This window comes from Hirundo rustica, chromosome 21 (assembly GCF_015227805.2).
Source record: "Hirundo rustica isolate bHirRus1 chromosome 21, bHirRus1.pri.v3, whole genome shotgun sequence".
NCBI classification, from domain to species: domain Eukaryota; kingdom Metazoa; phylum Chordata; class Aves; order Passeriformes; family Hirundinidae; genus Hirundo; species Hirundo rustica.
Genome location: NC_053470.1, coordinates 4,112,644 through 4,126,603, shown reverse-complemented (window position 1 = coordinate 4,126,603; position 13,960 = coordinate 4,112,644). Strand labels below are relative to the sequence as shown.

The following is a 13,960-nucleotide window of genomic DNA, read 5'->3' as shown; positions in this document are numbered from 1 at the left end:
CTGCCCTCCCCCCCAAGAAAAAACCCGTAAGATAAAACAGGGGGTTTAGTGTCCCTGAAAAGTAGGGAAAAGTTCTGACAATGTTGTGAACCACCTCAAACACTGACACATAACTCATTTTTCTCTTTTACCCTATCTGAACAGGAACAGTGGAAAGGAAGTCGCTAATAGATGATAATATATATATATATAGGCTTCTGTTGCATGCACAAAAAAGAAACAACCTTGTCTCCCTGCCCATTTGAGGTTGGATGGAACAAATTTCCTCAGCAGAAGCAACCCAGGCTGGCTACAGACCCACCTCCTGCCCTAGCAGCATCCCATTTCTTGGGAATATGGGTGCTTGGTGCCAGGATGATCAGGGAGAAGGGTTTATTAAGGTAGCCCAGGTTACCTGCATGGATGAGGGGAGGCTGGTGCCCTCATAGAATGGTTTATGCTGGAAAAGACCTTTAAGATTGAGTCCAGCCACTCCCCCCCAGCACTGCCAAGTCGACCTCTAACCCGTGTCCTCAAGTGCTACCTGCTGCACTCCTGCTGCTGCCCTCAGGCAGTGAGACAGGAACGTGCTGGTTCCCAGGAAGCCAACAGACCTCACACAGAGAAGCATTTAGAGCAAAACTGTTTAATAAAATACCACTTCAACAAGCATTTACATACAATATATAAAACCACTTTTAAAGCCTAATGTGTTTGAAATCTCATAGTGTAACAGATGTCAGAAGTTGTTGAAACAAGACTAAAAGGAGCAGGAGTGGGGAGGGGGACACTTCATCTTGGCACCTGCAGCAATGAGAATGCATCCCCACAGAGAGTGATTGAACATCAAAGCTTCCAGTGTTGACCCACAGCTTCAAACAGAGCCAGCCACAAGCCCAACACCAGCACAGCAGAGAGATTTGCCACATACTGATGTCCTTGTCCATTCCCTGCCTACATTCACATCAAAGTCAGCATAAATCTGTTAACTGTTTCCCCTTTCAGCAGCAATACAAGCATTTTAGCTTCCTCTCTGGGCCACTTCCCTCCTTAGCAGCAAACTGGGACTTGAACAGAACTCACTGGGCAGAAGTAGTGACTTAACCTGGAAAACATCCCTAAGGTCTGTTAATGATTTGCTTTGAGCTTTGTCGTTGGAGACAGCTTTGTGGAGATCAGTGCATCCCAGAAGAACTTGTGTTCTGCAGCCCACCCAGCCAAAGAGCAGCAATGCTGTCGTCCTACAGGAACAAAGAGATACCCTGCAAGACCAATGGATCAATTTACGCATGTTCACGTCTGCAGATCCTACAGAAAAACAAACCAAATCCCAAAAAACCCCACCACCATCTGTCACTCTACCGCTAAACGCCCATTTATTGAAGACCTATTTGCTGCATGCCATCACTCCTGCAGGCCAGGATGGCTTTTAGAAAGGCCATTGTTAAAAGGATGTGAGCCCAGCTGCTCCTTCATTCTCCTTTGCCATTTATGGAGCAAAGACGGCAACTTCTATCTCTAGATTACCTGCAGCCTCTTTTCAGATCCTGAAGGTGAGAAAACCTTCTCTTAATGTGGTGCTACAGACACTTCAATCAACAGTGCTGAAACAAAATTAACAACTGCAAGTGCTCATTCCAAACCCACCATTTCAGCTCTGCCAGCAGCTCTGAGGGGGAAGATCCCCTTTCCAGCCATAGAGAGCAGCAGATCACAAAGCCCTTGCACTGTACTGGAAATGGGGTGCAACAAACCACCCACCCACGAGTGTCACTGTTCCCTACCACGTTTCCCATTGAATGGTGAGCTGACTTTCACATAAAACCCCACATTCTGGGCAAGAACTCCTACCTATACCTGCTGCAGGACATCACCACGTTGCCAGGCAAGTCTCTACACTCACAGAATACCTCTGGGGGATGTTTGTACTGCACACAACTGTGCTGAGTCAAATGTCCAAAAACAGCTGAGCTCTGCACTTGGGCTGCCTCATCTCCTGCAGGAGAAGGGCTGCAGCTGATGGAATTAAGCAAACAGCTTTTCTTGTGGAAATGGCAAACACAAAGAAGGAAGGAACGTAACTGAGGCAGAAACATGCAAATGAACCGCTCTCAGGAGAGCACGGTCTGGTTTTCATGAAAGTTTTGTCATTTCAGTTGCTTCCAGAGACCAGCGAGAAGGAATCTGTGCTCCTCAGAGGCAGGTAAAGGACTGCACTCCATATTTCACATCATCCCCCTTTCTCCAGTACAGCTGGCAAAAGGGACCTGGAGCAGTACAGAGCAGCCTAAGCAGGGACACATTTCCTGTCTACAATCCTGTCCCACGTGGTGACAGGATCACCACGATGCTGGTGATCCAGCTCAAAGAGCATCACCAACACCAAAGCAACCAGAGAAAGGTCGTGGCACACGTGGAAACCCCGGTCAGAGGCCCAGAGTGATTTACAGTAAGTGGCACAGCTGAAATGCCCCCGTCTGGCACAGCCAGGCTGGGCCTGCTGGAAGCAGGAGAGAGCCTCAAAGGCTGAGCAGTCAGGTGCCTCTACAGCACAGAACTTGGTGACTTTCAGAACACATGATGAGGAAAGGGCCTGGAGAGTCAGCCTCAGTTTCCATCAGCAGTGCCAGTGCTGCAATTCCAGTATGGGGAAGGATACCAGCAGAGACAAAGCCAAATGGCCATCTATGTGTAGTGCAACAGCATGGGGAGGGCAGGAAAATCCGTATTCCCCTGTCCTGGACATAGCTGAAGCTGTCCTTTGACACTTCTGCATCCACCCCAGGACAGTCAACCACATTTTGGATTGCACAGACCACCTTTGTGCAGTGGGAAGCAGAGGTTTTCCAGGTACCAGGGCAGGAATACTGAAAGCTAAACTGTGGTGAAGAGCTGTTTGACACAGATACTGGCAGACAAAGGTACACGTAACAGTCCTGAGCACCTGGAAGAAGCACATTTAAGAGGTTTCCCTGCCACTACATTTTTATGAACTTGAAACTCATCTGAAAATTTGAGACTGGGCATATTTGGTGGGAAATCATGATACACTGGGAGTTGTAAGCTTCCAGACCAACCCCAGCACATTAACAGCCCAGAGAGAAGAAAAAGGTGGAAATCAGAAGCAGTGTTGTAAGAAATAAGAGCTGGAACCTGTGAGTAGATGGGACTGAGTCTGCTGGCAACATCCTTTGACTCCTAAGTGAAAGATAACAGCAGTAGAGGAGGGGAGGGGAGGCTGGGCATGAGAGGAGTGCAGCTTCTAGGACGCCATTCCAAGCATGAATCCTCCAGCAAACCCTCCAGTCAGGATAACATTCTTCTTCAGAAATATGATCACCTAAGCAAGGGTGAGAAGAGACAAGTGTTCAACAACATCAGGCCACTCACTGACCCTCCTGCTAAGAAGAAATCCCCTTAGCCTGGTCTTTGAGGCAAGTGATGCTCACAGAGATGTCATTGCTCAGATTTGGGAAAGGTTCCTCCCTAATGACCTCCCCTCCCTAACTGCACGAGCACACAGCCAGATCTTCACCCTGCTCAGCCATGAGCAGTCAGATCCTCCAGGAGAATGCTCTGGGAAATGATGTCTTCCTAAACTCCAGGTAGACAATACCCACAGCTTCTGCCATCTCTCCCATTTTGCTGTCATGCAACAATTCCCTTCTTGTATTTGCACACTTGAACATCCATAACGGCTCAGGATTCAATCCTGCTTTCTGCTGTCCCTTCAGCACATGCCCTGGGAGAGCTGTCTCACCTCATCCACTCTGCTTTTCACTTCTGGATGTATTTTATTACCACTGCTGTGAAATTTCAGCTGCTGCTTGGCTTTGTCCATGTCCCGTTGTACTAGATTCCAGTCCACCTTGATGTATCCCGTGTGGTTTGCAATCTAGAGTTTTGAGTATTAGAAAAAAAGTTCCTTAAGTCCTGCATGACCACAGCTAAACAGACCCCTTGCTGAGCCACCTTCCCTGACCACGGCCACCTCCCACTCACTGGTCCAGTGGGCACATTGGCTTAAAAACTGGACAGAACACTGCCCCTGGAGCTGTGTCACTGTAGCCCACAGTAACCCCCAACAGCTGGGAACACACTGCAGCTTAGCCTGCTTCAGCCTCTCTTCCCCAGTGTAAAGCTGGCATCACCTCCCCCTCACAGCTGCCATGGATATTGCTGGGACTCCCTGCAGTTCTGCTGCTGTGGGTGGACATAGCTATTAATAGCCCGTTCCTCTCAAACTATTTTATCTGCTCAGGGTGATTCAGCTGTGGAACTCCCTCTGCCCAGAGCAAGCTTTTGACTTTCAGCAGAACAAGCAGAACCAGGAGAGCGAGGGACAATGAGTCACACACGAGCCCTGTCTGTCTGAGGAGCCAACAGGTGAGAGCTGAACAAGGCCTGAGAGCTGCTCTACCTGCTCCAGGATGCACCAGATACACGAACACATCCGAGCAGCTTCCCTCAATGCCGGGGCTCTTGGAAACCAGCAAAAGTGGAAGAGGACAGAGAGAGATCTCCTTTCTCTCCTCTTCCCCAGTGCTTTACAGCAAGCCCCATCTGCGCTGGCTGCACTCCTCGGGAAGCCAGGTTGGCAGGAAGCATTTCACAGATATGGATCAGTCCTTCTTAACATCCAGGGCTGTTCCTCCAGGGACACGGTGTCCACAGCCACAGGACTCAGTGTGTTAGCCTGTCCTGCAGCAGCAGCGTGGCTCACTGCAGCTGAAGGCTGCCCCATGCTGCACTCAGGTGTCTCTGCAGTAGCAGCTCTCCTGCACCTTTGGTAGCAGATCCTCAGCGGATGTGCACTGGCAATCCTGGATTTTATGCACACTGACCCTGCTCTGCTGTTGCATCCATGTGCCCTGGAGAACGCACATCCTTGACATTCACAGCCACATGAAGCCCCTGGCAGAGGAGGGGACTGACCCCACGTGTCCCAAGAGGTTCCTAGAGAGACTCTGTCCCCAGCAGCACAGCTCTCAGAAAGCCTGGGCCTCTGTCCATACACACCTGGAGTAGGAAGAAGCCTCCTCCCACTGCTGTCGCTGCCAGCTTTCCAACTTTCTGGAAGATGAATCCAGTACACCTACAAATCAACCAGGACTCAGTCAGGAGAATGAAACACCACACACACTCATTATGCTTCCCACAGGCAAGGCTGCCTTTGGCAGGAGTTACCCGAGACTGGAGACAGCCTGAAAAACACCGGAAGAAACCCATGTGCAACCAGAGAGAAGGATTTGCACCCGGCCAAAACTGATGCTTTATAGCTTTTCACTTTGTGCTGCCGCATTCCAGCCTTTTTCAGTTTGATTCTTACCTCTCCAACCCCATCCTTCTCCCAAAGGAGTAACCAGAAACCCGTGATTTCACCAAAATCAACTAGTGATTTTATGGTTTTATATTGTTTTTTTAACTGGTATAATCTCTGAAGGGAAATTAGGGAGCACATGTGCTGCTCCATGATGGAGCATGGAGAGCAAATCACAAGCCTCCTTCTTACTTACTTGTAAAGTAAGCAGTAAACAACTCCTTACTTTACCTTTTCATTTCTCAGAAGAGAAAAACGATGAAACAAGCACACAGCAGTGATCTGAGGCTATAGTGGTCTCCAAAATGGGTTACCTGCTTTCAACATGAAAAACATTTCCTGCAGCCACCAGAACTGCAGCCAGCACCACCCCACTGCCCAGTCACACAGCCACGGACCGGTGAGCTGTGCCACCCAAACCACACTTTTCTGGGAACACGGTTTCCATATGAGCATTGCAAACAACACAGCAACCTGCATTTACCCACTTCTGAATGCACTCAGTGGAGACACAAGAGAGATGTGGCCAGGTCACACTTCTATGAAGAGACAAAGCTCTGTAATTAATTGCCCTCTTGTCAAGTGAAGAGGAGGGGCATGGTAAGAGGCAAAGCAGTGATTACAGAAAATTTTCAACTCAAATGATGCTGTGGGAATGAAGCTGCAAATAGAGCCACACTCAGTCCCAGCTACAAGTGACAGGAAACCCTGGAAACTGTGATCCCAGGAGGTTTTTAATGCAGATGCCTGAAGCACATTCACCTCCAGTGTAGAAAGCATCTTTGTTTCAAGGGGTTCACATCTGCCTGTCCTAATTCAACAGCACCACTTTTTGTCAGAAGTTAAATATAATTATAGACTGGTGCAATTTTCTTCCCTTCGAGACAGTCTCAGCTCTTCAAGTTATAGACAGCATTTAAGAAATCCCAGAGCTCAGCAGCCCATGCCAGGGGACAGCAGGCTGAGCACGCGCCTTCTCTGAATGCCTGCCACATGACCAGCCAGCACCTGTCAGTGTGACCCCAAAGACCCGGCCAGCACCTGCCATGAGCAGCAAGGGCAATTCCGGCACATCTTACCATCCCGTGACCCCTCCGATCACCAGCTGCGTGGCCACATTGTATTTCTCAGCGCTCGACCCCGAGTTGGGGGCGAAGATCTTGCGCCACCAGGGCCGGTTCTTGGTGTACTCCGCCAGGTCCAGCACGCTGAATGTGTCGTCCTTCGCACCTGCAGGCACCTGGAGAGGCTCAGTGCTGGGACTACCGTACCACAGCCCCCTGCAGCTGCCCGGTGCCTCCCCAGGAGCACAGGAGCCCTGCCCAGACACACAGCTCACGGGGACCGGCACTCCCCCGGTCCCTGGGAATTCCCAGGTCCCTCAGCTCCCTCCCAGGTCCTCCGGCACCCCGTGCCCGGGACCCCTCACCCCCTGGGGAACGCCCCTCGCCGAGCGGCCGGGGCTGGGGGCCCGTGCCCGGAGCCGCCCCCTCGGGCCCTCAAGCGGGGCCAGGCCCCGGCGGCCGCCGCCGCGCGGTGCAAAGGGAACGACAGCGCGTTGTACAGCGGGGAGGCCGAGCTGGGGGAGCCGGGCACCCGCTGCCAGGGGAGAGGGGTGGGGAGACCCGCGCCCCGAGCCATCCCCGGCCAGCCCGGCCCGGCCCGGCCCGGCACGGCACGGCGCACCTCCGCCCGGCACCGCCATGACGCCGCTGCGCTCCGCGCAGGCGCGGGAACGGCGCGCGCGTCACCGGGAGCGCGAGACGGGGGCGAAGGGAGAGGGGCGTGAGGGACTGCAGGGGAGAGAGGGCTGAGGGGAGAGAGGGATGAGGGATGAGCGGAGAGAGACTGCAGGGGAGAGGGATGAGGGGAGAAGGACGGCAGGGGAGAGAGGGACTGCAAGAGAGAGAGGGATGAGGGGAGAGAGACTGCAGGGGAGAGAGGGATGAGGGATGAGGGGAGAGAGGGATGAGGGGAGAGAGGGATGAGGGATGAGCGGAGAGAGACTGCAGGGGAGAGGGATGAGGGGAGAGAGGGATGAGGGATGAGGGGAGAGAGGGATGAGGGATGAGCGGAGAGAGACTGCAGGGGAGTGAGGGATGAGGGATGAGGGGAGAGAGGGATGAGCGGAGAGAGACTGCAGAGGAGAGGGATGAGGGGAAAAGGACGGCAGGGGAGAGAGGGACTGCAAGAGAGAGAGGGATGAGGGGAGAGAGACTGCATGGGAGAGAGGGATGCGGGGCGAGAGGGACTGCAAGGGAGAGGGATTGCAGGGGAGAGAGGGGAACCAGGGGAGAGAGGGATGAGGGGAGAGAGGGACTGCAAGGGAGACGGGTGGGAACAGGGGCGGAGAGATGGGCGCACACGGGGAGAGGGGCGGGCGCGGGGAATCAATCACAGAATTCACAGGATCACCAGGTTGGAAGAGACCTCCAAGATCATCGAGTCCAACCCAGCCCTGAAACCTCAACTAAACCACGGCACCCAGTGCCACATCCAGGCTTTCCCTAAACACATCTGGGGATAGTGACTCCACCACCTTCCCGGGCAGATAATTCCAATACTTTATCACCCTTTCTGTAATTTTTTTTTTTTCCTAATATCCAACTTATATTTCTTTTGGCGTAGTTTAAGACTGTGTCCTCTCATTCCGTCAGCTGCTGCCTGTGAGAGGGGCCCCTCACGGAAGGAGGGGCAGGAGGGAAAGGGGCACAAGGGGAGAAGGGCAGGAAGGAAGAGGGAGAGGGGCCGGAGGGAAGCAGAATCTGAAGGGAGAGGGGCAGGGAAGAAAAAGAGCACGAAGGGAAAGGGGCACAAGGGGAGAAGCGGGACACGCGTGGGGCCAGCGCGGCCTGCGGGGAGGGACAAAGGGGTTCATAAAGCCTGTGGTGGTTGGCTTCCTTTGACATGGGAGCTCTTGATCGGAACAGTGCTTTTTGCCGCTTGCTAAAAGGACTCCAAACCCAGCAGCATTCTGGGCAGCTGAGCGCCCTGGCACGGGAGCTCGGGTGTGCTGGCAGCAGCGTGGGCGTCCTGCTGCAGTGCATTCAGCCAGCACACCCAGCTGTGCCCTGGTGTGCCTCTGCCCCGGAGCTGATCTGGGCAGCCTGGACATGCTGCCTGGTAGGAACACATTTTACTGTTTCCCCTGAAATAATGGCACCTCTGATTTCTGGGCCATTTACTCACTTGAGCTCCTGTAGAACAAATGCCACCTACTTTCCAGCTGGGGATGCGGCTGCCGAGGTATGCGTAGTAAAGATGGAAATCTTGAGGCACAGCAAGCCAAGAAAAAAATAAAAATAAAAAAAAATCTCATGAAGAGATTGTGACAGAGGAGACTTGACCATCATTTGGGGTAAACAGGAAGCCGTTGTGTGATGGGGAGCAGAAGCACATGCGGTGGGGGACGGGTAGGGGAACAAACACTCTTCTAGGAACTAAATACTCTTCTAGGAACTAACAGCAGCACTCATCTGCATTGGTCAGGATGCCCCATTGGTAAACATCCCAGCACCACCTCGTTGCCCCTTGCACGTAGGTCAGGCCGTGTTGGAAACTGCAGCAATATCCCACGTGTTTCCTGCACCGTCCTGATTAGGGGGAACTGGCTGGAGCAGCGTGTGCATTCAGACCAAAGTGATGGGACAGCACTGCCCTGGACACGGAAGGAAAAGATGTAGCTGGAGGCACGTTGGCCCCTAGAAATCCAATCTGAACATCAGTCAGATGGCACTGGAGTCTCCTGCGTGTCTGGTACGTGACAGGCTTCCATCCCTGTGCAGCACGTATCCCTGGTTTTGTCTCCCCTGCCCTGAGCAAAGGGATGGATGCCCTCATGCCCTGGGGCCAGGTAGGTCTCCTCTGGTACCTCCAGCTGTGGGCTCTCCTGCATACATGATCCCAGGACATCTGATGGTCTGGGCATCTGCAGCATGGCCTCATCTTTCCTCGAGCATGTGCGCCTTCATCTGGTGTAGGCACTCAGCTTCCTCCAGCAGGAGAGAAGGATCTGGGCTGACAAGGTGGAGGTATTTCAGGGCTGGGGCTCCTGTGCGGTGGGGTCAGGCACAGCCTGGAGCCGTGGGTGGCCCAGGGGTGGTGGGAGCAAGGACAGAAGCCAGCAGTAGCACCTCAGCAGCCCACAGCCACGGCAGCTCCCTGCCAGGTGCTCAGCTTTGGAGGCACAGGCATGAAACACCATTCCCCATCTCAAAGGCTTTCTCTCCCTCCTGGCACCACCACAACCTTCCAGCCTTCATGGCCAGGTTGAACTCACCAGCCCATGGGAGCTTCCAGCAAGTGCTTCTGCTGCCTGACTCTTTCAGGGACACTTCTGATGTGAGGAACAAGAGAGAAATCAGAAATGCTCCACTGACCCACTCACTGTAGGGAAACCCAGCAGAGGAAAGCAGGCTTAGTTTTGGGATCTCCTCCGTGTCAGTATTTCTGCTTTGATGCTAGGGTAGATCCATCAGGGGTGGATTTCCTGGATCCTCAGGGGTGTTGATGGCATCAGCCCTGCTGCACTGCTGTTCGCTGTGGGTCCCTGTGTGTGTGACTTTGCCCATCCAAGAACTGCCCTGGGTTGCAGCCCCTCTTTGCTGGGGTGCAGTAGCTTGGAAGTGCTGGTATAAGGGGCCCTGCCTGATCCTCCAGAGAGATCTTTGCCATGTGGCACAGCTGTTTTCTTGATGCCGGGAAGGGTGAGTGCCCTGTGTGTGGCTGCTGCTTCTGAGACACTCAGAGTTCCTGAGAAGCTGTCACGAATCATTTGTTCTCTCTCTCACACACACACACACAAAAAGCTCCAGAAGAGATTAGAAACGGTTCAAATGATTCTGAGTAAATTTTATCTGCTCTAGTCTGTTGTTATTCTGAGAACTGCACATTTCAGGGAAACAACGAGCGCTTTCTGCGTGCATGTGGATCCTTGGCTCTGGCAAAATATGTTTCTCTGGGAGTCTCCACGGCAGGAGCCTGTGGTGGCTTTTCCATTCCCTTTGCACAGGAGAACAGTGCCCTAGGGGAAGGCCAGGTGAGCTCCAGTCAGGACCGGAATGCCAATGCCTCTCTGCAGCTCTCTCAGAGGCACAGCTGCTGCCTGGCCCAGCCATGGGTGACGCTGACAACAGATGGGGTTTGCAGAGGCTCCCACTGGGGTTTGCAGAGCCCTTGGAAACTCCACAGCTGTTAATGGCACCCACTGGCTGGGACATGTGGGGTCCAGTTTGTCATGCTGGGCCAAGGAGGAGCTGGGCTCCCTCTGGATGTCCAGTTGTCCTTGGCCTGATTTGCTCCACACTGGCTCTCGTGTGCCTGCACAAAGCTGCAGCTAAGGCCAGGATCTGCACCCCCTCCCCAAGTTAGTTCCAATTTTCACACCTGGACAGCACCCAGAGCTGGAGCACCCCTTCTGGCAGCCTGTCCCAACCCTCCCACATGCCCATCTCATGCTGCCACCCCTCAGCTGCCCTCTTTGTGGTCATGTTGTCTGCTTGGCCATGTTTTCCCCATCTGTTTGTCTCAGGAAGCCTTTCCAGGTGAGTCTCACAGCACCAGGAGATTCCCAGATGGGATGACTAAAATAAAGTCACATCCATAGCGGGGGACACTGGTGCCTGAAGCACAGCCCAGACCTCCTGTATCTCTCCCAGAAAACTCTCTTCCCTCCAGTATTGAGCACTCTTCTCCTTCACTGCAGTAGGGCAGGATGCAGAGCACCCTGGGGCATCCCCAAATGTGACGCACCACTTGCTTCTTTGCCCCAAAATACTTGCTGGAAAAAGTGAGGTGAGTTGTTGCTCACTAAGAAAAGGAGCCCCAGGCTAGTCACGGAGACAGCTGTGTGTGTTCAAGCTGGAGGAAATACTTCTCACTCACTCTTTTCCTCCCCTGGAGCAAGGTGGGTGGTGTGGGAGGAATCAGCTTCTGATTTTCTGATCTGTGCTGAGGATTCATGTAAGAGACCCCCAAAAGCCCATCCCTCCTCTGTGTCCCTCTGTTTCCCAATCACCAAGACCTGTCACATGGATGCTTCTTCACACACTGGGACTGTCACCAAAGGGGTCACTGCCCCCGTTGTGCCCCTGCTGCCCTGTGACATGATTTATGGGACATTTCCCCACCTCACTCATCCAGGCAGGGCGTTCCTCCTCATCTTCCTGCCTTCGTGAGCCAAGGGACAGCCACATGGTAGCGTGTGTGCCTGAGCACACGTGTGTGCATTGATGAGGGGAGGGGGATTTAATGAGCTTTTAAAAAGAGAGATTGAAAACTTGTGAGTAAAATGAAACAAATTTGCGAAAATATTTCAGTGCATCTTCTCTGAGCTCTACTGCAGGACCGTGGGAGAAGAGGAGCAGCTGGTGGGAAGGGGAATCCAGGGATCATCCCAACCCACTCCCTCCCATGTGGCTTGAGGCAAGGCTGTGTGGCCAAATCATCACTCTTTGGGGTGCAAGCATCCCAGAGACAGGGATAAGTCACACGTGTACATCTGCATCCCTGGCAACCCGCCCTCCTTCTCTTCAGAGGTGACAGAGAAGGTGAGACCAGGCAAAGACCACACCTAAATTCTGCTGCCTCTGCAACCCTCCCTTTCCTCATCTTGCTCCCAGACAGGAGCCAGGACACTGAGCCAGCTGGGTCCTGTAGCGGAACTTACCGCTGTGCTTGCCCTCCCTTTCCTTTTGTTTTTTCCTCTCCTCCTGCCACTGCCAGAGGAAGAGCAGGAAAGTCCATCATTCACATGCTGCTCTTTGCACAAACCTGCTCAAGCGATTCCCCTCCTGACATCTTTGAGAAACTCTTCAGTGCTCCGAGTGAGCCTGCGGGTGCTGGCTTTAAATCACCATCTCCGGTGGATTACAACAGCTGGGTGAGAAGATAAAGGCTTTTCTCTTCTCTTTCCTTTCTCATTCCTTCCTTTTCACTTCTCCTCCTGAAGTTCCCAGCCAGGAGGAATGGTGCTGGTGGGAGCCCTGAGCAGCCTCCTGCTCCTCTGCCTGGTTGAGGAGGGCATCAGCAAAGTGAGAAGATACTACATCGCTGCAGTGGAAACCGCCTGGGACTACACACACAGCGACCTGCTGTCCGTGCTGCAGGCGCCTGCAGGGTAAAGCTCTTCCTTTTGCAATTCTAGAAGCCTGCCCTGGGTGTTCTGCCACCCTGGCGTACGGCACTGTGAGCTTGGCTCCAGGCGGGTACATGGGGGCAACCTGGCAAGGTGGGTGCACTGGTACAGCTGGGAAGGGGTGGTGTGATGGGCAGTCACTCAGTGCCACCCCTGATGAGGGACAGGTGGAATTGGGAGGGAGAGAAAGATGCATACCTGCTCTGCATCACTGTTTTGCACCGTTTTATCTTAATCCCATTTGCCTATGACCCTTTAAAGTCTGCTAGGAGCCACGAGCTGGTTTTCCACCTGTGCTTTCTTTTCTGCTCTGCATCCTGGGGGCTTTGGGGAAGTGTGAGGGGAGACTGACTCCCTGGGCACTGCAGAGGAAGGTTGGCTGTGCCCCCCTGGCATAACTCTGAGCAGCAAAGGCTTTCTGCTGTGTCTGCCCCTGGTAAAATCCAGTTTTAGTTGTTTATATCTTTGTGTACATAACATTGCTGGGGCTGAAATTTTTCTTTAAGGAAATGAAAATAATTTGTAGCAATAACTTGGGCAAAGAATGGCATTCATGCACAGTGGCAAGAAGGAGGAAGGCATGGTGGTTTTGAAGTAGGAAGGAAAAATAGGAGTTGCATTGCTCAGGCATCAGGATGGTGTTGTCTGAAGACACAGCTGGCTTGGACGTGCATGGTTGTGAATGTTCTGAGGTCAGCAAGGAGGATGGAGTTTGGATGTTCCCTCTGCCCTGTTTCCCTGTCCCCTTCCCCAGACTCTCTGCTGAGGTGGTATCAGCCCATGACCCCATCTCAGACCCACAGCGGCCAGAGCAGCGAGGAGCTGTGGTCAGGTACTGGAAGCCAGGCTCTAGGGATGACCCAGGTGAGCCTGACTAGTTGCTGTAGTCACGGTATCCCAGTTATGTTGGTTCATTGATTTATGTTGGTCCTTTTGATTACTTCAGCAGGAGAATTGCATCCAGCACCCCCCATTTTCCTAACCCCCCTGCCCTGCTTTCACTGATGTTGCCCTCAGATCCATTAGGCTACGGCAGAGATGATGACTTCACTCACACTGTTAATTCAGACTCGTGGCTTTCCATTTCAGCACTGGCTTTATGATGCACTCGGGCACTGTTTCTGACCCTGGAGTGACTCAGGGACCTGACCCTGCCTGGGGACAGTGTGAGGTCACTTGTTCTTCTCTAAAATGGGGGAAGATAACATTGGCTCTCTCAGAGGGACTTGCTGGTGTGCTCCAGCCTGGAGAGGCAGAGAATTCCTGGGCAGTGCAGCTCCTGGGGAAGCTGTGATGGGAACCAGATCTTGCTTGTGGTGGCTGTTCCCAGCTGAATGATGGTGCCTTTTCCTTGGCCCTGCAACCTCAGCCCAGTTCCCTGCAACAGAGGAGGGCACAGAAAAATAGCCGGGCTGGCTATAAGGGGCATGCAGGATGAGCCAGGAAAGCAGGCAGAGCTGCCCCTGGAGCTGGGCTGTCTCTGAGCTCTGTGTGTGGGGTCTTCTGCTCCACACGTTCTCCCTCAG

At 53.1% G+C, this 13,960-nt stretch overlaps 2 protein-coding genes across 2 annotated transcripts in view; one reads left to right on the top strand and one right to left on the bottom strand.

The window, feature by feature from the left end:
* Nucleotides 1-609: 609 nt before the first annotated feature.
* On the bottom strand, nt 610-7,031 carry FUNDC2 (FUN14 domain containing 2). The gene is made up of 5 exons (XM_040084126.1): nt 6,986-7,031; nt 6,379-6,529; nt 4,999-5,074; nt 3,740-3,874; nt 610-3,319 (listed from the first exon to the last, which is right to left on the bottom strand). Exons 1-5 carry the CDS (start codon nt 7,002-7,004, stop codon nt 3,242-3,244), a joined length of 459 nt encoding a protein of 152 aa, XP_039940060.1. The 5' UTR covers nt 7,005-7,031; the 3' UTR covers nt 610-3,241.
* A 5,477-nt stretch (nt 7,032-12,508) lies between these two features.
* Nucleotides 12,509-13,960, top strand: part of F8 (coagulation factor VIII) — a 25,070-nt gene continuing 23,618 nt past the window's right edge. Inside the window, exons 1-2 of the mRNA XM_040083736.2 lie at nt 12,509-12,527; nt 13,189-13,261. Of these exons, the coding sequence (XP_039939670.1) occupies nt 12,509-12,527; nt 13,189-13,261 (92 nt within the window). The remainder of the gene's footprint in view (nt 12,528-13,188; nt 13,262-13,960) is intronic.

Coding starts and splice junctions, on each gene's coding strand:
- FUNDC2 (XM_040084126.1), bottom strand. Junction 3,875..4,998: donor GAGGCTTCTTCCTACTCCAG/GTGTGTATGGAC, acceptor TCAAAACTCTAG/ATTGCAAACCACACGGGATA. Junction 3,320..3,739: donor TGAAAAGCAGAGTGGATGAG/GTGAGACAGCTC, acceptor ACCCTTGCTTAG/GTGATCATATTTCTGAAGAA.